Below are 26,815 nucleotides of genomic sequence, written 5' to 3'. Positions count from 1 at the left end.
CTAGCTTGGATGATTGTAGAAGGGCAAAGAGTCATGCCTATCCTCTGGGGTACTAGATTTCATTCATAAATATTCACCACCCCTTCCTGGGGGAGATTATACTTCCTTGACCCACTGACATCAGATGTGGATGTGTGACTAGCTCTGGCTAATGAAGTGTGAGCAGAAGTGACATGTGTCACTGGGCACAAACCACAAGAGTCAGACCGTGGTTTGCTGTTCTCTCCTTTTTATCTGAAGTGTCTCAGAGGGGAACCAGAATAAAGATGACACAGAGCAGAGCCACCTGGACATGCAGTCCAATCCCTTTGTCGATATCTGGCACTGAGATGCTAAGGATGCTTGTTACTGCATCATAACCTAGTCCAAACTGACTGACACGTACAACTTCTCTCTGATGTGTTTTCTTCTGGAAATCCCATGAAGGGCTACCCTGCAGGCTGGATTCTGCTTGAAGAATGCTGCTCTTTCCTTCCCAGGTGTCCCAGAAGCTGGTTCCTGTGTGTGTGTGTGTGCGTGCATGTGTGTGTCTGTGTGTGTGTGCTGGGAGGTGTCAGATTTTAAATGGGGATGCAACTGGGAAGTGGTACCTCATTTTTCTCCAGGCTGTATTCCTCCATCATCTTGTCCCCCTGCTCCTGGAAGGTGATGATGATCAAGGCCACAAAGATATTGACGAAGAAGAAGGGGAACACCACAAAGTAGACAACGTAGAAGATGGACATTTCCATGCGGTACCCAGGGCTGGGACCCTGGTTCTCAAAGGTGGCATCGACGGAGTGCTTGAGGACCCTGTGAGGACCAGGGTGAGGAGAGGGGGAAAGTGAGACAGGGGAGCAGGAATGGAGGCAAATATTGAAAGGAAACAAAAAAGAAATGAGGTGTAATCACTATTGTCTGACTGTGGTCCCTGTAGTTTATGAAGCCGTAATCTTCCCACCTCCTTTGCCTGTGGCGAGTATTGACAACATTGTCAGTTACTTCTACCGCCCTGTATCAAGGGCCTGTTATGTGCCAGAAATGATGTTTGACATTTTATTTCTTTAACCATCAACCCTCTCAGGGATGTTATAACTGGTTCCATTTTGCGCACGAGGAAACTGAGGTTAAGCAACTTAAAGTCACTTGCTGAAGACCACTACTCAGACATGGCCAAGCTGGGATTTGAAATCAGGTCTGTGGTGATGGATGGGAGTGAGTAGGGGGTCATGGAAGCAGCTGTATGTGTGTGTGTGTGGGTGTGTTGGGTGGGGGGAGTATTTAAGCACAAGTGGTGGTGGGAGCCGAGGAGGTGCAATGAGGACACACATAGGAGTGAATGTATACAAGGCTGCTCTGTACAGTTGCACAGGTCATGTACTGCTCAAGGGCTCTGTGTCTAAGGGGCCCCAGTCATACTGTAGACATGACAGATCTCTGTATTAATGATGACAACATTTTGGCAGGTGGCCATAAAGTGCCTCATTTGAGTAAGATCATTAAGGAGATTGCAATGCTCTTCTAACAGATGGAAGGGAAGTCTGTTGAAGAAGGGGTGTCTTCAAAAATTTGCTCAAAGGTGCCTTATGGGCTAGTACTGTCTCGTGTGTGGGTACTGAGCATGTGCGAGGGTGAGCAGAGAGGCACGTGTGGGTTGGGATGTTTGCTGAGTGAGGGCGGGAGGTGGGGATGCTGAGGGCACACGCTGGAATCTACCCAACCTTCAACCTGCATTCAGCCAAGACCTCTGGGCAGAGGATTGGGACTAGGGTGAGAAGAGTGGGGCCCTTGCCTCAGGCACACGTTAAGGGGATGTCAAACCCCTCAGTAATCGTTAAATAGCATTTGACTGCAATATTTTAAAAAATCAAAAGAAATGCCAAAAAGCCCAGGATGAACAAACTATCAAAATTTCAAATCTTGTATGCAGTAGTTTGTATCTGCTAATCCCAAACTACTATATACAAAATAGATAAACAAAGTCCTACTGTACAGCACAGGGACCTCTATTCAATAGCTTGTAATAACCTATCACAAAAAAGAACATGAAAAAGAATATATATATATACATATATAACTGAATCACTATGCTGTACCCCAGAAACTAACAACATTGTAAATCGACTATACTTCAATTAGAAAAATTTAAATTTTGAGGGGAGGGTATAGCTCAGTGGTAGAGCTTAGCATATATGAGGTCCTGCATTCTTCAGGACCTACATTAAAATAAATAGATAAACAATTATCCCCCCAGAAAAAGAATAGCAAAAAAAAAAAAAGGAAAAACATTAAATTTTGGATTTGCATGATTCCGCCTCACCTCAGCCCTGACCCTGTCTGGGAGAGAACGACCCTGTGGACAAACAGGCTTGGAAACGGCCAGGTCCACGCCCCTGTCTTGGAGGTTTGTGTTCAGCAGCACAGGAAGGGTTAAGAGGAAGTGACTGCCTGTGGACGTGCAGCCTTTCTGCAAGTTAGAGACACTGCCTGTTCTGGGAGCTCCCGGTGGCCACTCGGGGGCTGGGGAGCCCAGCGACGGCTGGATTTCCGCCCAGATGAACATGACTATGTGTGGCGGCCGCTACTCTGGTGACGGCCCCTCGTGCTTCTTGCATCGTCCCCACTTCTGGGAGCAGAAGCGGACCCCTCCTCCCCGAGACCGCTCTCAGCACCGGGCTCTCAGCCCCTCTCCTCCCCGCGCTGCCCCCGGGGGCTCTCGGATGGGCCACTTACTGCGGCCAGCCTTCCCCGGTGGACACGGTGAAGAGTGTCAGCAGCGCCCACAGCACGTTGTCGTAGTGGAACTCGTACTTCTTCCACTCCCGGTCCCGAGCCTTCACCTCGTTCTTCTCGTAGAGGAGGTACTTGCCGCTGCCGCGGGAAATGGGGACCGTTAGGAAGTCGAGGGGCACCGAACTCTGGCCACCAGAGAGATGAAGGAGGAGGAGGGAGAGGGTCCCACCTGCCCACGCTGCCTCCCTCAGCCTGGGAAATGGCAGCATCCAGATGTCACCGGAGCGTGTGTGCAGCCACTTGGAGTCAAATCCACGGCTGATGCCCCAGCCCTGCGTCCATTCAGGATCCAGCACCCAACTCAGAATCTGGCACCCTCTTCCAGCCTGGAAGCCTCTAGTCCCGAGGGCGGGGGCCCCAGGCTTGAGGGGTTGTTAACAGCAGAGAGGGAGAAGGCACATTTCCGGGTCCGTCAGGCCAATGGGGAGGGGGCAGCTGCTGCTTCTTTTCAAGGTAGGAAAGAAAGTTCAGCCCAATGCCTGGGATCCTTCCCTTTCCTGGAAACAGCCACCAAAACGACAACGGGCTGCCTGCCATTCACTGCATAGAAGGACTTCAGGGTAACTAGTGCCAATAGCGCTGTTCATTGAGCGCTTGGTTAATGAAGGATCAGCACTTTCCTGGCCTGAGTTCAGAACTTTCCGTCATGAGGGTGACCCAGAGATGGGGAGCTTCCGGTCCACCACCCCTTACCCACAATTCCCAAATCCAGAAAGCTCTGGAAGCTGAATCTTGTTTCCTAATCTGGCAGTTGGCAAGTTCGGGCCTGCAGACCAAATCTGGACTTGCCTCTGTGTGGCCCACAAGCTAAGAATTACATGTTCAAATGGTGGAAACAGAATCAAAAGAATTCATTCACGATGGGCAAAAATGATATGGAATTCCAACTTCCAAGAAAGTTTGATCAGAACGAGGTTGTGCCCGTTTCTTTCTCTATTGTCTGCGGCTGCTTTTGAGTTTTACCAGCAGCACTGAGTAGCTGCCACAGAAAGATATTTATCCTCTGGCCCTTGACAGACGAAGTTTGCCCATCTACGATCTAATTCGTTTGGCAACAAAACCCGACCCAATGGGATGCGGGCTCTTTGGGCTTCGGACTTGTTATTTATCCCGCTGGGTGCAAACAGTTGCCTGTTTTCCAGCAGAAATACTGCGTTTGATCACAGGGCTGCCTTAACCAATGAGGCTGTTATGGCCTAGGTGGGACATGTACCACACAATCACTCTAAAATCTCAAAATATTCTGAATTTTGAAACATTCACCTGTAAAGGTTTCGTATAAGGAAACCTGGATGTGTACTGATAACCTCTACTTGATAAAGGCGGCAGCCAAAAAGTTAAGCGTCCAGCTTATAGCTTATCCTGAAGCCTTGAGCAGAGACTCTTATTCCGAAACTGTTTTCCTTTCTAGTCCGGATCCAAGCTGGGTGCAGTCAGGTCACCCCGCAGGCCCAACACTTCAGTTTCCAAGCCCAAGCGACTGGGGCCTCTGGCCAGCCCCCATGCGCCAGCCTGGATGGGGACACCTCGGAGGGTCAAAACTCACCGACAGTCTTTCTCAAACTCCTTGGACTCATCGGTGCAGTGGAAGAACTTGCCCTTGAAAAGCTGCACGGCCACCACGGCAAAGATGAACATGAACAGCATGTAGACGATGAGGATGTTGAACACGTTCTTGAGCGAGTTGACCACGCAGTCAAACACGGCCTGGTGGGTGGCAGGGAGAGAAGGCGTGAGGGGCTGGGGGCCGGTCCAGCCTCCACCTGCCACAGCCCATAATACCAAAGTATTGTTATTATTCTCATTTGACAGACGAGGGCATGAGCCAAGTCACTCAGTTAAGGCCACACCATTCTGAGAAGTAAGAATTGGGGCTGGACCTGATTCTGAGTTTCGACGCATTGAAAACTCCCAATTTCCACCCCTGGAAAATGGTGCTCCTTCTCCAAGTGTCTCTAAGGTAAACTATGGCTCTTCAGGGCAAGAGGAAAGGTCCTCGAGGGAAAGGTCATTTCCTGTTCCTTCTGTGTCCCTGTCTCATGTTACTCCCTGTTCCCCACCATCTGGAGTGTGGTCTCCCCCCTTTTGCCCACTGGTCAGTTGCGGGCGCTCTGGATTTGAGAGTTGACTTCATGTGCCCTGGGGATTCTGCCCTGGGTAGAATGGGATCCTTCCACCATCCCCCAGACAAGGCGGGGTCCCAGCCTGGAATGCCCCCCACCCCATTCTGCTTTTAATCACAGGGGATCCTAACTCCAAGTAAGCATCAAGGATCATCAAACCCACTGGAATTACATGCTAGCTTTGCTGGCTTCCCCCGGGGGAGAGAGTGTGTAGCTTTCGTGGGGCTTTCAAAGGAGGCTGTGACCCAGAAAATGGGGAAGAGCCACTGAACTGAACACTGCTGGATTCCATGTACTTCAGTGTAGGCAAGCATTCACGTCCAAAGGACAGACACATTTCCTCTTTGAACATTCATCAACAGAAAAGGGGAATTTGTATCATTATTTCCAAAATCAAAGGGAAAAGGCACACTGCCAGTAAGATCAGACATACTTTTAGGTCCTACAGGAGCCCAACACCAAGGAACACTGAACCACATGGTAGCAAAACCAAATCCTTTCTATCCTTTTGAGTGAAGGAGAAACTTCCTTGGTTGCTACGGTGTGAACACCTAACATTCATACTCTTCTTTTTTAATCAAGAAAGAGCAAGCATCCTTGCTCCAAGCCTTTGTCAGGCAACAATTTTTGGCTAGATTTTATAAACAGTTACCTCATTTTTTTTGAACAGATATTTAGTTTTGCCTTCTATTAACAGGGGGTTCTGGTTTTCCAACTTGGGAAACTTGACCTAGCATTTCCATTTAAAATAAATCCACTGAAGTAAAAAATAAAGTGACTAGATTTAAAGAAACATATGACGTGTGAGATAATACAGGTGTCCCTCAGGTCATAAGTTGAAAAGGGGGTGTTCGATGCCTAATTTCATTTCCTTCTTCCCTTCATTCCTTTCTTCCTCCCTCCCTCCATCCCTTCCTTTCTCTTTTTGAATGACAAGCTCTTGGGAAATGCTGGTTCATGCTACTTTGGGAATTTGGAAAAGGGGTCCCGACTTTGCATGAGACATTTCATCTAATGGAAATTTATCATAATATACAGATTTTGTTTGATTAATGCACTTCACTGCCATCTGCTGGAAAGTTGTAATAAAAATATATCCAGACAGGATGGCTGTGATGTTAGCAGCATCCCTTTCAACGCAGTGTTCTTGAGCAGTGTGCAACCTGCTCAACTGTCCAGGGCAACCCTGACAGACCTCCCACACACCCCCAGTCTCACCTTGAGCTTTGGCAACCGCTTGATGGTTTTAAGAGGTCGTAGCACCCGGAGGACTCGGAGGGATTTAATGGTGTTGATGTCCTTTCCTTTGCTATTGCCACTGTGGAGGGATGTTAAGATGGGGAGAAGGGGAAAGAAGGAGTCAAGGTCAGGCTGGGTGGTGGGTGGTCCACAGCTCCATGTGACCCCACCCTTCCAGGTTTAGGAGTCTTGGGTGAGCCTGGTCCAGCCCTGCCCTTGCTGGAGGAAGGCAGTCAGCTCCCCCTCTACATCTGGGCTCAAGACCTAGCAAGCACGTGGCTTGTGTGGTTCTGGTCTCAGGGTTTATTGAGGGCCCTCTGCCACTTAGCCGGGCCTGAGCAGCAACACGGGGCGGCTCTCAGATTCAGCACACGGGAGCTGGCTGCCCCTGGGCGCCCTTTGGAGGTGGTCTTAGGGAGTTTTTAGAAAATGGGACCACCCCCCCCCCGCCTTCCAACAGGATCTGGGAAATGCTTAAAGCGGCCCTTAAACTGGAATCTCTCCCTCATCCCCCTGCCCCAGTGTTCCCTGAGCCCACAGAAGTGAAAGGAACCAGGATATCAAATGCTAATGTTGAACCACTGCCTTGTTCTTTCGGGGTCTCTCAGCTCATCTTTGTCAGATTGCTGCAAAGAGGGCCGGTCCGGGGTCTGCGGCCTGAGTCAGCTTTGCAGACCCTGGGGATGCCATGACACACTTAGCCAACCATGATTCAGACCCCCCCCCCCGCCCCAAGTGGGGAGCATCAGGTGCAGCCATCAAAGCCTTGTGGTTAATGGGATCCACCACCCACCCAGCTGCCCAAACCAGAAACCCAAGAGTCATGTTCAGCTTCCTGTCCTCCATCCTCATCCCCAACAAGTCACCCTCCTAAACAGCTCCACCATCTGTCCCTGGCCACCACCATGGGCTGAACCCCCAATATCCACCTCTCCACTTTCCCCCCATCCCTGTCTCTCTTCCATCTTTTTCGCACACAGTGGCCAAAACCAATGACCATGTCGGTCTCCTGGTCAGGATCCCTCTGGAGCATCTGAATTCCTTGAAGTACAAACTCCTAGCTCGGCATTCAGGGCTCTTCAAAATCTAGTCCAGCTTACCTTTACCTTTGCATCCCCATTGATGACCACACCCCCCCAGCCCCAGCCGGACACTTTTACTTCTGTCTGCTTTTGCATATACTGTTCCCGCTGCTAGACATGCCCCTCCTCCATGTCTCCGTTCGCAGGACTACGCAGCCCTCAAAGCCCGAGGTAAATGTCCCTCCATCCGACAGCCTCCACCATCTATCTGCCCCTGAGCTCTGCCAGACCCTGGCGCTGTTTCAGAACCATTTTTGTTTATGTCGTTGGCTGCTGGCTTTAGACAGAAAACTCCTCAAAGGTGAAACTGTGATTTATTGAAAATGAAAATGTGTTCATTTTCCCTTTAATCTTGGTCCATGTCTCAACACCCAGCCTGCACCTGGTGGGCCGTCTCAGGCAGGACACGTGAATGAATTGGGATCGGAGTTCTTTGGGGGTCAGTTGGCAAACATCTCCCCACAGTTACCTCCTGGGTAATGAACAGAGCCTCCCCAGTGCCACCCACCGTGGTATGCCTGAGTATCCAGGTGTAACAACATCCTTGCGACATTTGCTTTTTTAGGGTTCCTTTCTCTCATTTTTTTCAGAGCATAAAGAGGAGAATTGGACTTTAGCCTGCCAGGCACAGCCATGCCCCAGGATTCAGCAGTCTGAACATGTTTATTTCCTTTCTAAACCAAAGTCAACATTATCATTTCAAAGCTGTGCCCTCAATGTACGAGGCACACATCAGGAGAGAGACTGTTACGCAGAACACAAACACAGTTAAGTAACTAGATCACGCAGGGAAATAGCTATTTCTTCTTCAAGTTACCCCTCAGGCCTTCCGCTTTGGTCAGAGAGGAAGCCTCCGGTATGTGTGAAGAGGTCTTTAGCACCTCCCTGACACTCACTGATTTCTTTTAACAAAGAACCCAGCTGGAGTCCCAGAAGGCGCTTCTCCCTTTGCAGAGGCTGAGAAACAATCCTATGTATTGAGACACGAGGAGAGTGCTCCTGGCAGTTTGGCTCCTGAGCATGCAGGAGTGGCTTGATCAAGGTGTTCTCTCGGAAACCAACCAGATTTTTGAATCACTTTGCTGAGAGTATAGATGCTCCTCTTAAAGCCCAAGTCCTGGTTGTTTGGACTGTCCACCATTCTCCCATCTGAGAGGCTGGACACTCACTCCCCAGATAACCACCCAGCCCGCTTGTCTGCTTTACTGAAATCAGTTGAAATCAGACTGTGGGGAGATCTCCTCTCCAAACTCTTTACGTTCTCTGCTAAGAACTGAGCTAACGGTGGGTCATGGTGAGAGGCAGTGCCCAAGACCCCCTCAGGGCTCCTTCTCGCTGGGGAGAAGGCTGAGGGGGGCTCTGGTCACTGCAAGCGACAGGACAGCAGCAAGAACACAACGCTACGGAAGCAGGCCCAGAACCAACGCGGCTGCATCAGGGCACAGAGAACGAGAGACGAGAGAGCGAGAGTGAGTGAGAGTTGAGAGTGAGAGAGTAAGAGAGAGAGAGAGAGAGAGAGAGAGAGAGAGAGAGAGGCACTTTACCGTGTACTGCTCCTGGTGAGGTGGCGTCAGAGGGAGAGACAGATCGTAAGCGGCCTCAGAAGAAAGAACACAGAACACGCACGCATGCGCACGCGCACCTGAGCGCTCCCCTGCCCGGCGCGGGCACCGGGGGTGGGGGGCCGCCTCAGGCTCGTGGCTCTGGATGGTCCATCCTTCCATCTAGAAGACCCCCGTTCAGTCCCCTGCCCTTGGCAGGCCTCCCGGCACTGCCCAACAGCACCAAGAAAGCCAAATTTCCAAGTAGCAGGACAGCCAGAAAGTCATCAATTACCAAAGGCGAATTCGCCACCGAAGGTCACTGCCAAGAGCTGGAGAAAAGCTCCTTTTCTCCAGAGGTTCTGGGGCTGGAAGGTTTTAGAGTGTCTTGAAGGTTTGAGCTTTGGAGCAGGGGGGGCCTGGGTTTGACTTCCAGCACTGCCCTTAATGACTGTCCTCATCTGTAAAACAGACCTTCAGGATTCTGATGCTGGACACACAGTAGCAGTGGCCTTGGCTTTACCCGCTACGTTATGAAGGAGAGCGAGGTCAGCTAAGAGTTCCAATCTGGGATGACATTAAGGGGTAAATCTCAAGAGTCCTCTCGGAAAATTGGGGCCTGGGGGAAAACTCTAGCATCCGGCAGTGGCCCCGTACCTAACTCATCTTCGGAATCACACTCAGTCTCATTATGACTGTCCACCCGTGACTAGAGATCATGGCAAGAGAAACTCGACTGCCATTAGAACAGCAGAAGCCCGACTGCTGAGCAGAGACTGCAGAATTTTCCACCTGCCATCCCTTTTGAAGTTAGTGATAGTTCTAAAAACATAATGATTTACAAGCCTGTAACTATTCCCGCTGGATTCCCTACCCCGACCTTTTTCACTTCAGCTCAGTGGTTCTCAAAGCTCGATGCATCTAGGGATTACTGCATCCACAGAATTGAACACATTCTCCTTTAGGGATTACTGAGGACTCTTTCAATGACAGTGATTTCTGCCCAACCTGATGGATGACTTTAGGTATAATAGATAAGTTTTCCAAATGTCACTGCGTCTGCCTGTGGGAAGCTGGTACCCTTACACCCACTTTCCAGATGAGGAAGCTGAGGCTCAGACAGGGAAAGTGACTTGCTCAAGGTCACACAGCCAGGAAGTGGCAGACTGAGATTCAAACCCAGGTCTGTGTATCTTGCACTCTAATCTTTCCACCTCATGACACACACACAAAATGATGCCTTCCGGGGTAGGCCCTGTTTTGAGGCTGGGTATAAAAAAAAAGGCAGGCTGTGAGGGCTCTTTCTTTAGCTTCCTGGCAGTTCGGCTCCTGAGCATACAGGAGCAGCTTGATCAAGGTGCTCCGCCAGCTGTGCTGGCCCGCCCTAAGGGAGGAGTGGCCGCACCAGATGGCCTCTTGGCAGTGAGGGCAGGATCATGGTCTGCCAGCTGCTGAGAAATGTCAGTTGGCCACCCCGATGCATGGGCACAGAGCGTGATGCCATGTGCGATGACTTATGAAATGGGGTGTTAATGGTGGTCATGTGGACACAGCACACAGTCAGTTGATGGAGCAGGACACACACACACACACATATCTGGAGGGAGGTGCAGGAGGGGTGGAAACCGTCGGGAGAGCTTCGACACATCCCTTGGAGGACCACAGGGATAGTTTTCCCACATCCGAGACGGGGCCACAATCACAGCACCGCGGCAGAATCTTTGCCTCCACCCTAAAAGGCTAGCATAGCAAGATTCCTTTTGACAGAGGGGAATAGCTCATGCCCCCTCCTCCTGGATTTCTAGGCCCTGCGGGGGCCTCAGGGAACCCAGGCTGGCTGGGCTGCCAAGTCTCATTCTGCTGACGTGTGAAAGCCTCCACCTTCAGGGCTGCAATCCTGAATCTGACAGCTGGACGCAACCTCAGTGATCTTGCGAGACTCACTTCCCTCTGCCATCTCTCTGAGCCTCAGTTTCCTCATGTCTAAAGAGGGAATAATAAGACAAATTCCTGCCTGGGGTTGTTGTAAAGATTAAGTAAGTGGAGGCTGTCATTCTTCTGATTCCCCAAATTTCTTGATTTTATGGGGAAACTGAGGTACAGAGGGGTTGAGGGACTTGCACATCTAGAGAGAAATCAGACAGACTTGCGGGGACCTTTTTCTAAAACGATAAGGTTAATCTAACTCCTGTTGGGGTTCTCAGCCTTGTCTATGAGGAGACAGGCACCCAAGACAGATAACATGAGTTAAAAGAACAGAAACAAAAGAAGCAAAGGACTCTGGGATCAAGCACTCAAACGGAGACTCTCAGAGCAGCCCCTACTCCTGCCAATGTGACATCCATCTGGTAAAAAGGAAAGACGGTAAGCAAAGTTCTTGCAGGGTGACACCTTCTCAGGCAAGAGAGGCCAAAAATGTGAAGCCAGGGGGAGGATTCTGAAACTTTTCTGGGCAAAAATGTAGCAGCTTGAGGGCTCCTTCTCTGGCTGTCTGGTAGATTTGCCCTGGGCATGCAGGAGTGGCTTGATCAAGGTGCTGGGCCAGTTGTGCCTGGCCGGCAGCCCTGCCCTGGAGGAGCGTAGCAGTGCCAGATGGATTCTTGGCAGTGAGATGGGGAGGGTGTGGCAGGGGTGGGGCCTCAGGGTCTCTCTCCCCCATCCCTGTGACCATCACATAAAGGTGCTCTGGGGGCCGTCAGATCATCTAAAACCCTGTAAGAATCCTTAGCACTTGTGAGAATCCCACTGGCAAAATCTTACACACTCCAGTTCCTGCAAGATCTATGAGCTCATTGAGACTCACAGGGACGGCCTTAAATCCCTGTCCAGACCCATTCCTTGCATAAAAATTAAAAAATAATTTGAAACAGGCATCTTCAAGGACATGGACTGACTGGCTGTCTGCCTGTAACAACTTCATAAAACCTGTTTAAAAGGTTGACTCTACAAAAGGCTGCCAAGTTTCCGTGAGCTGTAGGCTCATTTTGAATGCCCTTGTATAACTTTATATTTAAAATGGAAATTCAAATATTAAAAACAAAAAATCAGGTCCCTGTGGCAGATTCTTTTGCAAAGACAAAGAATCACTTTGCTGATTGATTTTTGGTGGAAAAATTATTTTGTTGTTGCAGATTAGGTTTGCTTAAAGTTGAGCCTAATGTAGCTCCAGGGAAACGATGGCCCAGCACAGCAAAAGCTCTCTGTTTGAGAGGTTTGTTCCCAGGTCTTTTCAAGAGGGCAAATGGGGGATGGAGGTGGGACAGGGCAATCGTGGGGCTCCCTTTTTCCGCACTGAAGCTTGTTAGCTCCCATGGGGGTCTGGAAGGGAAATGCTAAGGGTAAACTGATGGGTAGCAGATACTAATTCTATTGTGCCACTCCCGGTGGTAGCACGGAGGGCAAAACCCACCACTCAGGGCACAGTCGGCAAGTGGGGGGCGGCACTGTGTGTGGAGAGATGGGTGTGGTCACTTCCTGAGCCCTGTGGCCCTGGGGGGCTGCTGGGCAGACATCACCCTGGAGGGCTTGAGGAAGTGTGGGAAGGCTGCCTGCCTGAACGTGCCTTCCCTCCACATGAAGAGCATCCCCAGTCAGAACACGGTGGGGCCTGGGTCTTCGATGCCAGAACAGATGGTGGAATGTCCACCTTCTCCAGGCCATGTGGCCCAGGTTGGGCAGGAGATCAGGCCTCCATCATCAACCAAGGTCGGGTGCAGGGAGAGAGTGGGAGGGAGAGAGAGAGAGAGAAAGAGTCGGGGGAGGGGGAGAGGGGGAGAGAGAGTGAGCAGGAGAGAGTCAGAGAGGGAGGGGGAGAAAAAAAGGGGAAAGAGAAAGAAGGAGAAAGCAGAAACAAGGAACAAGGGAGGGGAGGGGATTCGAGATGGATTCACTCCAGGCTGAGGACAGTAAAATGTTCTGGCTTTTCAGAATTGAAATCTTCTCAGCACCCAGCCTGGTGCCTGCCTGACATCTTGTAGAAGCCGCTCAATGGAGGGAGGAAGCAGTGCAGGGACCAGTGTACTACCTTTAAAGATCTTTTTTCTTGAAGAAATGCATGCTAGCTTGATAAACAAACTGTATCTTGTTTGTATTTTATATTTCTTTTTTTAAAACCATATTCTTTTATTTTTTTTGGTGGTGGGAGGTAATTAGGTTTACTTATTTATTTATTCTTAGAGGCAGTACTGATGATTGAACCCAGGACCTCATGCATGCTAAGCATACACTCTACCACTTGAGCTATGCCTTCCCCCCAGTATTTTATATTTCCAATTCTGATGAATTTTTTTTTATTTTTAGTAGTCAGCATCCTGTAAAATTTCTTTGTAAATCCTCCACTCAAGTATTTTCTGTGGAGTGTTTCTTATTGATTTGTAATTGCTTTTTATATATGTAGGCCATGACACCTTGTCTCATTTGCGGCAACATTTCCCTTCTAATTTGCTGTGCATTTTACTTTGTTTTTGATTATTGTTGTTGTGATTGTTATGATTATCATTCCTACAGGACATCTTGATGATAATGTAACCAAACTTCTTGAATTTTTAAAATGATCTTTCCCATTGTTCTAATGAGCAAATAAATACTCAATAACCTTAACAAGTTGGGGGTGGGGGAGGAAGAAAGAGAAGACAAGGAGAGAGAGTAGAAAGAAGAAGACAGACAGGGGAGGAGATGGGAGATAAAGAGAAAAGCTGGGACGTCTGGCCAGAGTCGGAAATACATTCAGCCTCCTGACCTTCATGGTACATCTCCACCGGCTCAGAGGTATCCAGAAACTCTGGAGATTTCTTGCTCTTCTGACACAACCTGACCTCATTGTGTTCCCAGGGAAGAATTTGACAGTGGCCCACTTTAGTCCTTAAATTGGAAATGAGCCACCACTCTGGCCCCCTGACAAACCAAGTCCTCATTGTTTGGTCCGGTGGGCCATTTAAGGGCTCCTCCAGATCTGCTGAGAGGGGAACAGCTGGCAGAGGCACAGAGGAGGCCCCTGATTGCTCATTAAGTGGCTGAGCTGGGTCAGAATCCCTCTGAGACTTTCTTTTCTGGGAACGATCCACTGTGATGGCACAGACAGGGTCCCCAGGAAGATCTGTTTCTGGGTTAGGGGCGGATTAGGTTTTTCCAACCTGCCACAAGCGCCTACAACTTGAGCAATGTCTTGCTAAGTTTGCTACCATGGCTCTAAGAACTAATAGCTACTCAGCCCTTGGATGCCATCTTGGGAGAGCCACTTGGGCATCTGGGCATCATCTTAGAATGGTCACTAAGCCTTTGGGTTTCATCTTGGAATGACCGTTGAGCCCTCAGGTGCCATCTTGAAATGGCTGCCCAGAACTCAGCTGCCATCATGGATGGCTGCCCAGAGCCTGAGCACCATCTTGGAATGGCTTCTCAGCCCTTGGGTGCCTTTTTGGAATGGCCTCTCACACCCTGGGGCCATTTTGGAGTTGCATGGTGAGGAACGACCTTTTGGAGGGCAGAGTATCCTGGGACCACCAGGAGAAGTGAAAGACACACAAGGGGAGTCATCAGAGCTACAACTACAGGGCCTTCGGGCACAGGGTTGGGGGCTCTGAATTCTCATGCACGTTCATTTCCTGATTGTCTTTTTAGGGGCTCCCCAAAGAGACAGTGGCTTGGGCGGAGCTGGTAGAGCAGAAGGAAGATGAGATGTCCCGGTGGGGCTAGTCTACGGAAAGCAGCACAGCAAGGGGACGGGGACGTGGCCGTGTGAGGAGGTAGAAGGCAGGGGTCCTTCTTCCTCTGTGGTGGGCATCATGCAAAAGCCAATCGAAGCTCTTCCTGGTGGCATGCAGATGCCTCCCGCCGCCCCAGAGCCCACTGTCCCCATCGCTACACACCCCGATCCAATGGGAAGCTCCAGGCTGGGGATTGGGAGGACAGAGAGGCCAGTGGAGTCCTAGAGAGCAGACTTACGTGAAGGCAAAGGCCACCAGGGCCCCACTGACCACTATGAAGTCGAGAATGTTCCAGAGGTCACGGAAGTAGGCACCCTGGTGCAGGACGAGCCCCAGGTCGATCATCTACCGGGAGAGAAGAGACGGCATTCTGAACCCTCATCCCCACCCTGGGGAGCAGCACTCACCCTTCTAGCCTCAGGGGGAGGGGCCACAGGAGGGGGCGTGGTAGCCAATAGGACCACCTCACCCTGAAGGGCTGGGACAGTGGCCAGAGGACCTGGGGGAGGAAGGAGGAGCCCCTGCCCGAGGCACCTTCCCACTTCATAAAAGGCCGTTTTGACTCGCTGGCTTGTAGGTCAAAACCTTGGGGTCCCCCTCAGCTCCTCTGTCTTTCACCCCACATCAGATCCGTTGGCAAACCTTGTTGGTTCTGCCTTCTGAACCTTCCAAGATTCTGCCCACTTTTCATCACCTTCACCACCACCCTGGGCTGGTCCCCGTCATCACTTGCCTGGACCAGTGCAGTTGCCTGCTCCCTGTTGTCTCGGGTCCCACCCACCTGGCTCCCTCTTCCCAGTCTGTCCTCCCTACAGAGGACACCCGTGTCCAGTCCCGTCCCTCTGCTCAGAACTTCCCATGGCTCTCACTTCACTTGGGAGAAAAGCCCAAGTCCTTCCCAGGGCCCCCAAGTTCCTGCATGATCCGTCCCTGTCACCTCCCTGCTCCGGTTTCCCCACTCTCTTCACTCACTCCTTCCAGCCACACCAGCCTCCTTGCTGCTCTTCAAACACACTAAGCATTTCTCATCTCTGGGATGAGCGTCCTGAATCAGCGTGGCATTCGTGATGGTGCAGAATCCTCTGGAGTCCTGGCACTCACCTTGATCACCATCTCAAAAGTAAAGACGCCTGTGAAAACGTAGTCAAAATATCGCAGCACCTGCCGGGGATAAAAGCAAGGTGGTGGTGGGTCACTGGCTTGCTCCAGCAGAGCCCCCGTGAACCTAGATATGGCCCACTGGGGTGTGTGGCCTCCAGAAAAGTCCCCAAGGAGCAAAGTCTCTACCCACAGGGGGAAATGCTGCAGTCACGTACAGTTGGGCAGGTCTTGCACTGCACAAGGGCCCCTCCCACCCTGTCCCAGGGCAATTTGTAGGTTGTGAATGGAACTGTCCAGCAGGTGGCAGCAAAGTCCTAACAAAAAATCACTCTATTAGGATTGTTTGATAATCAGTGGGAAAGGTGCCTTTTTTATTTGCCCAAAGCCCTATATGGACTAGAGGTGGCCCCAGGGAAGTCCAGAGAGGACTGTATCTCTGTTGGTGACAAGTATGATTCCCCCAGTGCCTTGACCTGCTGGGTTCCTGGGTGAGAAACTGTTCCTACATGGGGTTTCCCAAGCATGCCCAGCCCTCCAGGACTGACGCTGGGAGCCAACATCACTGCAGTGTCCATCTCCCTCCCGACTCTGTGGCCACAGCCTCATCAGAGTGGATTGATTCTTCCCCTCCCAACCACCTTACAGGGACTGGGCATTAGTGGTTTCTGTCTGGATGGGCAACATCCTGCACTCTGGCCCCTTTCTTGGTCATGCCACAGCATGTCTCTGGTGTGACCCTGGTGTGAAGATGCTGAGTGTGCTGGCACAGTGCCCAGCACGTTGTAAGCGCACGGCGCTGACCCCATCAGATTTGCCCTGGAGAAGTAGGGCTGGTAATTACTGAGCATGGCCACCAGAGGGCGCCCGTGAACATCCAAGTCAGGTCACAGCCCTTCTTTGCTCATGTACCCTCTGTGGCTCCCACTTCCCTCGGGGTAAAAGCCAAACTTCTCCGTGGCCTGCAAGGCCCTACACAATCTGCCTGGTCACCTCCCTGTCCTCACCTCATCACACTCTCCCTCTTGCTCACTCTGATTCTGTCACCCTGGATCTCACCTCAGGGCCTTTGCAAAGGCTGTTCTCAATGCCTAGAATGCTCTTCCTCATGTTCCACCTGATTCCCTCTCTCTTCTCCTTTTTGGCTTGGCTGAAATGTTACTTTCTTAGTGAGGCCTTCCCTGGCGGCCTGGTTAAAATTCCATTTCCTAGTGCTTTTGATCTTCCTACTAAGTTTACCCCTTCTCTCCCGCCCCCACCCCCAGCACTTACCACTTCCTGACAAATTATTTGTAATAGTTATCAATACTCACCGTCTATCTCCCCCACCTGAATATCAGCCTCACAATGGCAGGAATGTCTGTCTGTCCCCGTGGCATCTCCAGCTTGTACAGCACAGGGCCAGGCATATAGCAGGTGCTCAAGAAATGTTTGCTAAATGAATGCATGGGTAGCTGGAGCTGTACTGGGACCTGCAAGAGCTGGGCTCTCTGATCTGGGTGGTCACAATGCATTCCCATTATGCTTGAAGGGCCATCAGAGACCAGAGTGGCCAGCAGTGCTGACTTCCAGGGATGGGTGGTGGGTGCAAGGGGCTGGAAGGATCTGGGAGGGCTGGAGGGTGGGTGGGAGAGCATTTCGGGTGCACGGGGCAGAGGGTCCAGCATGGGTAAAGGCTTGGTGCTCTGTGAGCTCTGGGAAGGCGGGGACCATCCCATACCCTGTTGATCCTTCATGTTTAGCTCAGTATCTGACACATAGTAGTTGCTCATTAAATAGTTACTAAATAAAGCAATGAATGAAAGGAAAGGAGGAAAGAAGGAAGGCAAGGAGTAGGGGTTCAGAGAGGCCAGGTGATTAGGTGAATCAAATTCAGAAGAGCTTAGTAAGTGGGGCAAGAAGAAATCAAAAGACCAATAAATTAGGCTCAACCACACCTGATGTGTAGATCATTTTGAACTACACAAATGGCAATTTTCTGTGGCTCCGTGGAATCCAAATCCAGGTTCTCAGTCTCATTAATCACAGGGAAATGCAAATCAATGCCCCAATGAGAGTCCACGCCACACTCACTGGGTTGGCTAAATGACAGAGCTGACAGCACCAAGTGTTGGCAAGACTGTGGAGCAGTGGGAGCCTTGCACATTGCTGGTGCATGTGTCACTGGATCACCCAGTAAACATTCTGGCTGCATCTGGTGGGGCAGACCACATGCAGGTTCTATGATCCAGAAACTCTATCTCTGGTTTTATCCCCTGGAGAAAGTCATGTCCTGGTGCCCCAGGAGATAATTCTGGGGTAGGGGGTGTGGTGACAGCGTTCTAAACTGCAGACAATTCAAGTGCATGTCAACAGGAAGATGGATAAACAAATTATGTCAGAGAGTGGAATACTAAACAGCAGCGAAAAAGAATGGCTACTGCTACCCACGGCAATGTGTGCTCCTCCCGGAGGACACGACGTGGGGGTGACAGAAGAGAGGCACAGAATTATTCCATCTGTTTAGTGTTAGAAACAGGCAAAAATAAATTCTAGTGTTTAAAGATGCACATGCAGGTGGGAGAATTAGAGGAGCTAAGAAATGCTCCTTCCAGAAGTGGAGGCTGTGGCTACCTCTGGGGTTGGGTCTTTCAAGCTTGGCACTGTTGACAATAGGGCTCAGATCCTTCTCTGTGGTGGGGCTGCCCCGTGCTCTGTAGGGTGATGAACAGTGTCCCTGGTCCCCACCCTCTTGATGCCAGTAGCAACCTCATGCCCTCCTGAACTCATGACATGCAAACGTGTCTCCAGACACTGTCCCTGGCTGTGAACCAGCTCCAGAGGGGAGGAAGAGGAGCCGATGTAGGGGGTGCCTGTGGTTGGGGTCAGTTCTGTTCTACTTCTTGCCTTGGGTGGTGTTTACACGGGTTACACTCTTTAAAATCCTTGATAAATGGATCATTTGTGTTCTATGCACTTTTCTGAGACTTGTTGTAGATCAGCTCATAAAAAGAATTTGGGGGGCGCTCGTGGGAGTCCCGGGACATCAGGGCCACCGTGCTCCTGAAGAGGAGAGGGCTTTGAGGAGAGAAGCTTCAACCAGGAGGTGGAGCAGGGTGGAGCTGGGGGAGCCAGAACTCAGCAACCGTTCCTTGGCGGCGGGTCGAGCCCTGTGGGGTTCTCTATAGCCCCGGGAGCTACAGTGGCCCCCCAGAGCCCCTGATGCCCACCCCTTCCCTGCTCCAGTCCCTGCCAAGAGTCTGCTGACCCCTCTTTGGGATGCCTCCTCCCCCAGCCGGGCTTCCTGGGTCCCTGGGGGAAAGCGGGCAGCAGAAGATGACCGAGTGCAGCCTCAGTCCTGCCCTGCTCAGTCCTGCCCTGCTCCCAGTTTCCTCCAGGAGCCTTGTTCTAATTATCTCCTTCCATCTCCCCATCGGGGCCCCAGGGGGCCTGCCAGGCCTGCGAAGGGAGGGAAAGTGCAAAGTAAGCTGCGGACGGGCTTGATTTATGGGACTTGCCAGCCTTGCCAAGGCTCCTAACCTACTTAGCGAGGGCGACAGGGCCTGGCTCCCGGTGGAAAATGTACCTTTGGCTCTTGGGGAAGGGAGGTGATGGGGTTGGAGGAAGGCGCTGGGGAAGAAGGTGCAGCCACCAGTCCAGCCTCTGCCACGCCCTCGCCTGTTGGTGCCTTGGTTTCCCCGCTCACAAGGGCACGCACTCATTCTGGCAGGACTCAAGGGGGGACATGCACACAGTAGGTGCTTGATAAATGGAAATGGTTGAGGGAAGTAGCAGAACATCTAGGGGAGGCAGAATTGGAATTCTGCTGTGTGACCCTGGATAGGTCACTTAACCTCCCTGAGCCTCAGTCTCCTCATCTGTCCAATGGAGATACCCCCAGGCACCCGGGGTTGTGTCTGGAACACAGAAAGCACTCAATTGCCAGGGGCTGTTAGTAGACCCCAGGTCCCCAGAAGGAGAGCTTTTTATCTCTCCAAAGAGCTAAAAGTTTAGGCTGTGCTTCTGAGTCAAAATAACCCTTTCTTTCAAAGCTTCGTTTCAAGACAGAAAAGTCTGGTGAGACCTGGCTGCCAAGGGGATGGCCGCCAGAGCACCCTTGCCTCAGGACCCCCACATTCCATGCAGGGCTTGTGCACCGCCACATCCTGCGGGCCTCACTACTCCCATAGGGGTTCCAGTGGTTTTCAGCCCCAGCCACTCTGGGTGCACGGAGCCATCATCTCCGCGAAGGAACACCCTTCCTCAAGAACACCCCCAAAGGATCAGAGCTTCCCCGCCCCCACCAGTAGCCACAGGGGCTGTGGCCAGGGGTGCCCCCAGCATTCGCCCACCCTAGCTGTCAGCTTTTAGGATGCAGGAGAAAGTGGCTGATGACAGAAGAACCGGGCTGGGAAGGACCTGCAGGGTGGGACTCACGTTATTTCGTGGCGCGTTGGGCTGCACGGGGTCCTCGGCCGCCAGGGCGATGCTGCTCATGGCGATAACCATGAGGATGCACATCTCAAAGTAGCGCAGGTTCAGGATGTAATGGCACAGGCGGCGAAGGCTGTTGGGGACAGGTGGGCATGCAGAGGTCGACTCAGACCACAGGTACTGAGCCCTTTTCTTCTGTAATCTCCTTACATCACCCACTGCTACCTGAGACCTCTAACTCCCAAGGTCCCACACCCAACAGGGTTTATCAAGCTCCTAGATCTGGGGGCCCTCTTGGGGGCAGGGGAGCCCTCGGCAAGGGAAAATATTTACACTCCGTTTGTAAGTTCCTATCACTTCCAAACAACCCTCTCGGAACATCTTAATTCACAGGCTGAGTTGAAGAAATACTGTCCTTGATTCCACAGGAGATGAAAAGGCATTTCATGTATAAAGTGTCACATGGTCAAACACAATTGGGAAATTCTGGGTTAAGTAGATTTCTTCTTCCTCTTCTTCTTCTTCTTTTTTTTAATTAGTTGAGTGACGTTAGGCAAGTTACTGTAGCTCAGTGCTCTGTGAAATGACCGTAATAATGGTGCCTCACTCACAAGAATGTGAGGATTGAAAGAGTTAATATATGCCTGGTACACGGTTGGGACTTGAAAAAGTTAGTTACTTAAATTATGAATTGCAGGCCTTATCAGAGCCTTTTCTGTGCTAATGAGAGAGTACCCAAGTACTTCACCTCTTAAGTGGAGCTAATAGTGATATATATGTTATGAGATTGTACGAACGGCTGCAGGGTTGAATGGCTAAGAACAGGGATGCTGGAGTCTATTTGGGTTCTCCCATTTACTTGCTGTATGACTTTGGGCAGGTGACTTTACCTCTCTGGGCCTCAGTTTCTTCATCTATCAAATGGGGATAAGCATAGTACCAACTCCATGGGGTTATTATGAGAATTTTTTAAATTTGTAAAGCATTCAGAATAGTGCCTAGCTCTGAGTAAGTGCCACATTTCTTTAGTAAAACAGCAATGTCAACCAAGTAAACAAGTAGACACACAGGGTGTATCTCTGAGAGGCAGTTTTAGAGGAAGTAGTTTTCCCTGCAGCTTATTTAACATGATTCTTCTTGTCAAGAAGCATTCTAAAGGGCCAGGGTTTCAAGAAACACCCTTTGGAAAAATGCAATTCTAAAACAACCCCTGAGCCACTACGACATACACGAGATAAATTTCTCCCCTAAATAATCCATCCTCCTCAAGGATGCCAAGACAGAGGGCCATGGAACTCAGAGACTATCTACTCAGAATTCAATCCCCGATGCCGCAGAGCTCAGGGACAGGGCTGCCACGCATGGCTGTACAGGTTGTGTACTGCACAAGGCAGACATTTTTAAGGGACACCTCTCACATCACAGACAGTGTAGATTTCGATATTTATGACAATGATTTTCTAGCTGATGGCAGGAGGGGGTCTTTTCCAACAAAATCAGTACTTTGTGGTAAGTTTCTATCTTATATGACTTAAGAAAGGGGCATTATTAAAAAAATCTGTTCAAAAGTCCCCTGTGGACTAATGGTCTTAGAGGCAACTCTCCCCTATTACCCTTTGTCTGGGTCTGCCCTCCGGCTGACTCCCACTGCCCCAGAGGGAGCCCTGGGCCCCTGCCCTGGCCGTGGGCCATACTCACGGGTTGGTCGTGGAGAGGATAAACATGGAGCTGTAGGGGGGCATGGGCTTGGGGCCGTCTTCCCCAGGGTCGTCTTCCTCCTCCTCTTTCTTCTCTTCCTCCTTTTTTGGCAGTGGGTCTGGGTTGGCGTTTTTGTTCACTGTTGGGACAAGAACCAACACAGGGCTCCCTCCACGATTTCCCCCAAGGCTCTGGCCTCCTGTCTAGTCCCCAGATGGGCAACACTTATAAAGTGCCTACTGTGTGCCAGGTACCCTATTATGCCATTGAATCCTCACGTGACCCTATGAGGTTGATACTTTACGATCCCCACTTTACAGATGAGGAAACTGAGGTACAGAGAGGGGAAGTGACTTGCCTAAGGTCACACGACTGGGATGTGGCAGAGCTGGGATTTGAACCTAGGTAACCTGGCCTCAGAGTGCTTGCTCTCAACCAATCTACAGCCTCGGGTCTCAAGGGTATTCAACACAGACCTGGCCCCAGCCCCTGATGACCTTCATACTGTCACTCAGAGGCAGAAGGGTGAGTCCCAAGAGCCCACTTTACAGATGGGAATATTGAGCTCTCCCACAGTCAAACTGCAGGGTTTCCCTCCATGAACATCCCTCTCCTGACTGTGGCAAGGAGGCGCCACCCTCCTGAGCACTGATTCTGCAGCCTAGCTGTGCCTATGTGTCTGTGGACAGCCTGAGCCTCGCTGAGCCTCAGTTTTTTCACCTGTGAAATGAGCACAATGACAAGCTCCACCTCTTGGCGGGCTGTGGTGAGCGTCTATGGAGCAAACTCATGCAACAGCTCTTGCATAGACCTGACACAAAGGAATTGCACTACTGCTACCTTCTTAAAAATACTAAGCTCAAGGGGTAAATTCCAAAATCCTGCCTAGTGCTTCTCAGATCCCAATCTTACATGGGGGAGATTCTGTAGTGGGTAGGGGGGCAAAAACAGCCAGTCCCTCAAGGGCCTAGACTTGTGCTGTCCAACATTTGAGATGTGGCTGGTCCCAAGCGTGGTGCACTGTCAGCATAAAAGACGCCAGATTTCTGAGCCCGAGGACAAGAAAAAGAGTGCAGACTATCTTGTTAATAATTTTAAAGATACTGATTACATATTGAAGTGTTAACATTTTGGGTATCTGGATATAAGTAAATAGGTTTTGGAGTTAAATACAATTTACTATTAAAGTTCATTCACCTATTTTCCTTTTTCTTTTTAAAGTCATTTCTTCCTTCCCACCTCCCCACTTCCCTCCTTTCCTTCCTTCCTCTTTCTCGTGACATGGCTACTAGAAAGTTTAAAATGACTGATGTGGCTCGTGTCACACATCCTTTGGACAGCGCTGGCCTAGAGGATCCTCTGGCTCCCTGAGATTTCCATCAGAGGAATCCACTGCTTCTCAGGTATGGGGGCTCCCTGGCTCCCCTGTGGGAATTCGGGATGCAGGGAATATTGCTAACTGACTGAGCATATTATCTCAATCTTCCCAGCAGCCCCGTGGGGCAGGAACTAGGTCTCTACCCATTTTCCAGAGGAAGAAACTGAGGCTAGAGAGGCGAGGTCACTGTCCAGGGTCACTCAACTGAACCTCTGGGGACTCAGCCCAAGAGGCTGGAGCCCCTGCCCAGTGACTGACATGAGAGGCTGGAGGTCCTTACCTTGGATGACGGTGTGGTTGAGGGGGGGCGGGCAGGCAGGGGGGATGTCCACCGTGGTGTGGTCGGGTTTCCTGGCAGTCTTAGCTGAGTTGGTCTGGGTGCTGCTGGGATTGGTGACGATAAGGCTGTTCTCGGGGGTCTTGGGGGCGCCGGGGTTGGATGGGTTCCCAGGGTTGTTGGGCGTCCGGCGGCTGGCGGCGTTCTGGGGGTTGGTGGCCGTGGCAGGCGGGGCCGGCGTGGGGCCGGGGTCGGTGCTGTTCCCCATCTTGGTGGGGCTCTGGGGCAGGCCGGCGTGGCCGAGGCCGTCGTGGGGACTGGCCGACTCCGCGGTGGCCAGCTTGTTGTTCTTCATGTTGTCGATGTCCTCGGCCAGCGGCGGCTCTTGGCGGCCCAGGTCCTGCTGGATCGGCCGGGTGGTCGACAGGTTGGGGCCCGACACGGGGACCCCGGAGCCCTGGTTCTCTCTGTGGCAGGCAGGCCAACGGAAAAGAACCCACATGTGAGTTAGAACAGAGCAAACATTTCTGGATCCTGCCTAAGATTCCACCATTCAAAGGACCCGGAGGACGTCGGTTGGGGGGCCGTGTCCTGAAACTCTCCCAGTGCGTTATTGATTCTCATTAAGAGATGAAGACGCTGTGTGTGCCCCGCCTCCTGCCGGCAGGGCTGCTGCCTAGAAATCAGAGGGGAAGAGAACTTTCTACAAAAGCCTGTATCTCTCTGACCCTTCCTGACCCTGCCTCTGGTCCCCCGTTATCTCCTGGGCAGGACTGGGGCACACGATGTTTCCAGGACACAGGGACACCTTCTCCCTAGGGGTGGAACTGTCTCATGGCTTTAAATGCTTGTAGTAAGTATGCCCCCCACCCCGATATTCCAGTTACAGGGAGAGCAGGTAATATATGTGCATAAACACAATAAAAAATCACAAGAGCAATAATAACAGCAAACACTTCAGTGACACAAGGTGCTGTTCTAAACCCTTGACTTGTAATAACCCCTCTGCCCTCAGCCCTAAAGGAGGCAATTCTTAGCATCATTTTACAGATGAAAAAACTGAAGCCTAGAGAGATTAAGTCTCTTGCCCAAGGCCACACAACTGTTGGTAAATGAACAAGATAATCTCTCACAAGGATACAGGTAGGGTGGGCAAAGCATTCCCAGGCAGAGGGAATAGCCCGTGCAAAGGCCCTGGGGTGGTGGGGGCAAACTTGTTGAGTCTTAGGAGGCTGGCGGAGCATTGGAGAAATGAAGGGGGTAGGAGTTAGTGCCTCAATTACTCAAATAATTAACACCATGTAGATGGACATGAGAAAGAAAGACTGGGTGCCCAGTGCATTTGGAGGAGGAGAGAAAAAAGTTAAGGGCACTTGCGGAGCTTTTTTAAACTCAGTGCCCTTTGGGGCATCAGCTCCTCAAGACAGGAGGTTTATTTTTGTCTCTCTTGTTCACAGCTGTGATTTCAGTGCCCAGAACAGGGCCTGGCACATGGCAAATGCTTGGTTACTTCTTGTCAAATGATAAAGGAATGTCCCCATTTTTCAGATGAGGACACTGAGGCCCAGGAGAAGTTCTACAGGCCTAGACCTCCCCTCAACCCCTGCCTCCTCCCATCTGCACACTCACCCCCAGCTTGCTGGATACCCCCAGGAGTCATGCCTGGGGTCTGGAGTCTGTCTGATGCTTTGCAGGCTACAAGCCTCCCTTCAGCTGGCCCCAGCTCTGCCTGCCTGTGCATGGATCTGGATGAACCTGACTCCCAGTTTGCCCTGGTTGCATTCAGACACCTCTTCTGGACCCTCGATCCTCAGATAAGAGGCTCCATTGATCTCCCGTCCCTGGGAACTGGCTCTGGCCAAGTCTGTTTCCCAGAAACACCAGGACATCGATCGTTCATAATCTCAATGACTCCTCTCCCCAGAGGGCTCTGCAGCCCCAGACTTTTCTCTCTGGCTCTTCTTAAAGGCCACCTCCCCCGTTCTGCAACCTGTGCCCCCCACATCTCTCCTAAGAGCGCACACTTCTGGAGGACTTGCCATGAGCCAGACTTGACACGTGTCAGCACATCTCAGCCTCAACATAACCCTGGAGAGGGGTTAGTATAGTTATTCCTATTTTACAGATGAGGAAACCAAGGCCCAGAGACAGGAAGGGCCTTGCCCAAGGCCACGCAGTCAGTTGCCAGCAGAGGCAGCTTGGACCTGGACAACAGAGCTCCCGCGCCCCATACTGCTATCCCCACCTGACACTGCAGTGCTCTCATGGGGCAGTCTGAGATCTCCCAGAAAGCATTCCAGGCAGAGGCCAGTGTGAAGGCCCTGAGGTGGGGACAAGCTGGACAATTCCCTGCCCCTGGCACTCACTGCCACTGCCAATAGTGGGAATCAGCCTCTGTTCTAGTTCAACTCATGAACTGCTGGAACAATCTGATGAGCCTGGGATTGTTACTGCTCCCATTACACAGATGAGAAAACTGAGGCCTGAAGAAGCTGAGTCAGGCATACTAGGCATAGCAAGCAAAAGACAGCCCTCGGGTTGTATCAATGCCCAGGAGACTGGATGCAGTCGCAGAGACCAAAGCCCAGCACAGGCCTGGTTCCCCCAGCCCAGTCGAGAACCCTAAATCCACCTAACACTGAAAAATAAAAAAAAGCTGACCTCCTCTGGAGGGCCTCCCAACTGGCTAAGCCACCAGTATCACCTTCCTTGTTTTATTATTGCATTCTAACTTACAAAAATCCATGGAAGTGGAAGAGAAACGAGTAATTTATTTTCAGGCTTGTCCCTCTGAGGCTGCACGGGGAGAAGGGCAGGCCCGGGCCAATTCCTCACTCCTCAGTCATGTGAGCAGGTCCTAGACTGACACTTCAGAAGACAGACTGACCTGGGTTTGGGTCTCACCAATGCCACTTACTAGCTGTGTGATCCTCTGTTGTGTGATTAACCTCTCTGAGCCTCATCTTTAAATTGGGGAAAATAGTAGTAGAATCTTCCCTGTAACTTGGAGACTAAGGCGAAGATCCTGGGGCTTATTTGCTGGTGAGTTTCTCAGCCCGTTACTCACCCATAACAGGGGGATGACAACCTCACTGAGCTGCTGGGAAGAATAAATATGGTGACTGAACTGAGGGCTAGATTACTCCCAGGCCTTGCAACCTGGAATTTGGAATTTGCCCTGTTGGATTTAGAACTTGCTGGGGACCAGGGACCCTTCATTCCTTCTATTTTCTCCCTTTTGGAATGGGAATGCCTATTTTGTGCTGGTCCCACCATTGCATTTGGGAAGCAGGTAACTGGTTTTCTAGTTTTCAGGTTCACAGATGGAAGGGAATTTGGCCCCCAAATGGATCTGACCTAGAGTCTCACCCACACTGGAGTTAGATGATGCGATCTGGAATTTCTGAGCTGAAGCAGGGATAAGACTTTTGAGGATGTCGGGATGGGGTGGATGCATTTTGCATTGGGGATGGATGTGAATTTTGGGGA

At 51.1% G+C, this 26,815-nt stretch overlaps 1 protein-coding gene across 1 annotated transcript in view; it reads right to left on the bottom strand.

Annotated features, from left to right (window-relative positions):
- CACNA1A (calcium voltage-gated channel subunit alpha1 A) overlaps nt 1–26,815 on the bottom strand; it is a 280,383-nt gene that overhangs the window by 35,884 nt on the left and 217,684 nt on the right. Inside the window, exons 23-31 of the mRNA XM_072947567.1 lie at nt 23,330–23,793; nt 21,672–21,810; nt 19,977–20,106; nt 15,564–15,623; nt 14,701–14,807; nt 6,114–6,213; nt 4,319–4,479; nt 2,713–2,850; nt 591–792 (exon numbers count right to left, since the gene is read on the bottom strand). Of these exons, the coding sequence (XP_072803668.1) occupies nt 591–792; nt 2,713–2,850; nt 4,319–4,479; nt 6,114–6,213; nt 14,701–14,807; nt 15,564–15,623; nt 19,977–20,106; nt 21,672–21,810; nt 23,330–23,793 (1,501 nt within the window). The remainder of the gene's footprint in view (nt 1–590; nt 793–2,712; nt 2,851–4,318; nt 4,480–6,113; nt 6,214–14,700; nt 14,808–15,563; nt 15,624–19,976; nt 20,107–21,671; nt 21,811–23,329; nt 23,794–26,815) is intronic.

Source organism: Vicugna pacos, chromosome 22 (genome assembly GCF_048564905.1).
Source record: "Vicugna pacos chromosome 22, VicPac4, whole genome shotgun sequence".
In the NCBI taxonomy this organism is placed as follows: domain Eukaryota; kingdom Metazoa; phylum Chordata; class Mammalia; order Artiodactyla; family Camelidae; genus Vicugna; species Vicugna pacos.
The sequence above is the reverse complement of the archived record's forward strand: the minus strand, read 5'-3'. Positions and strand labels throughout refer to the sequence as shown.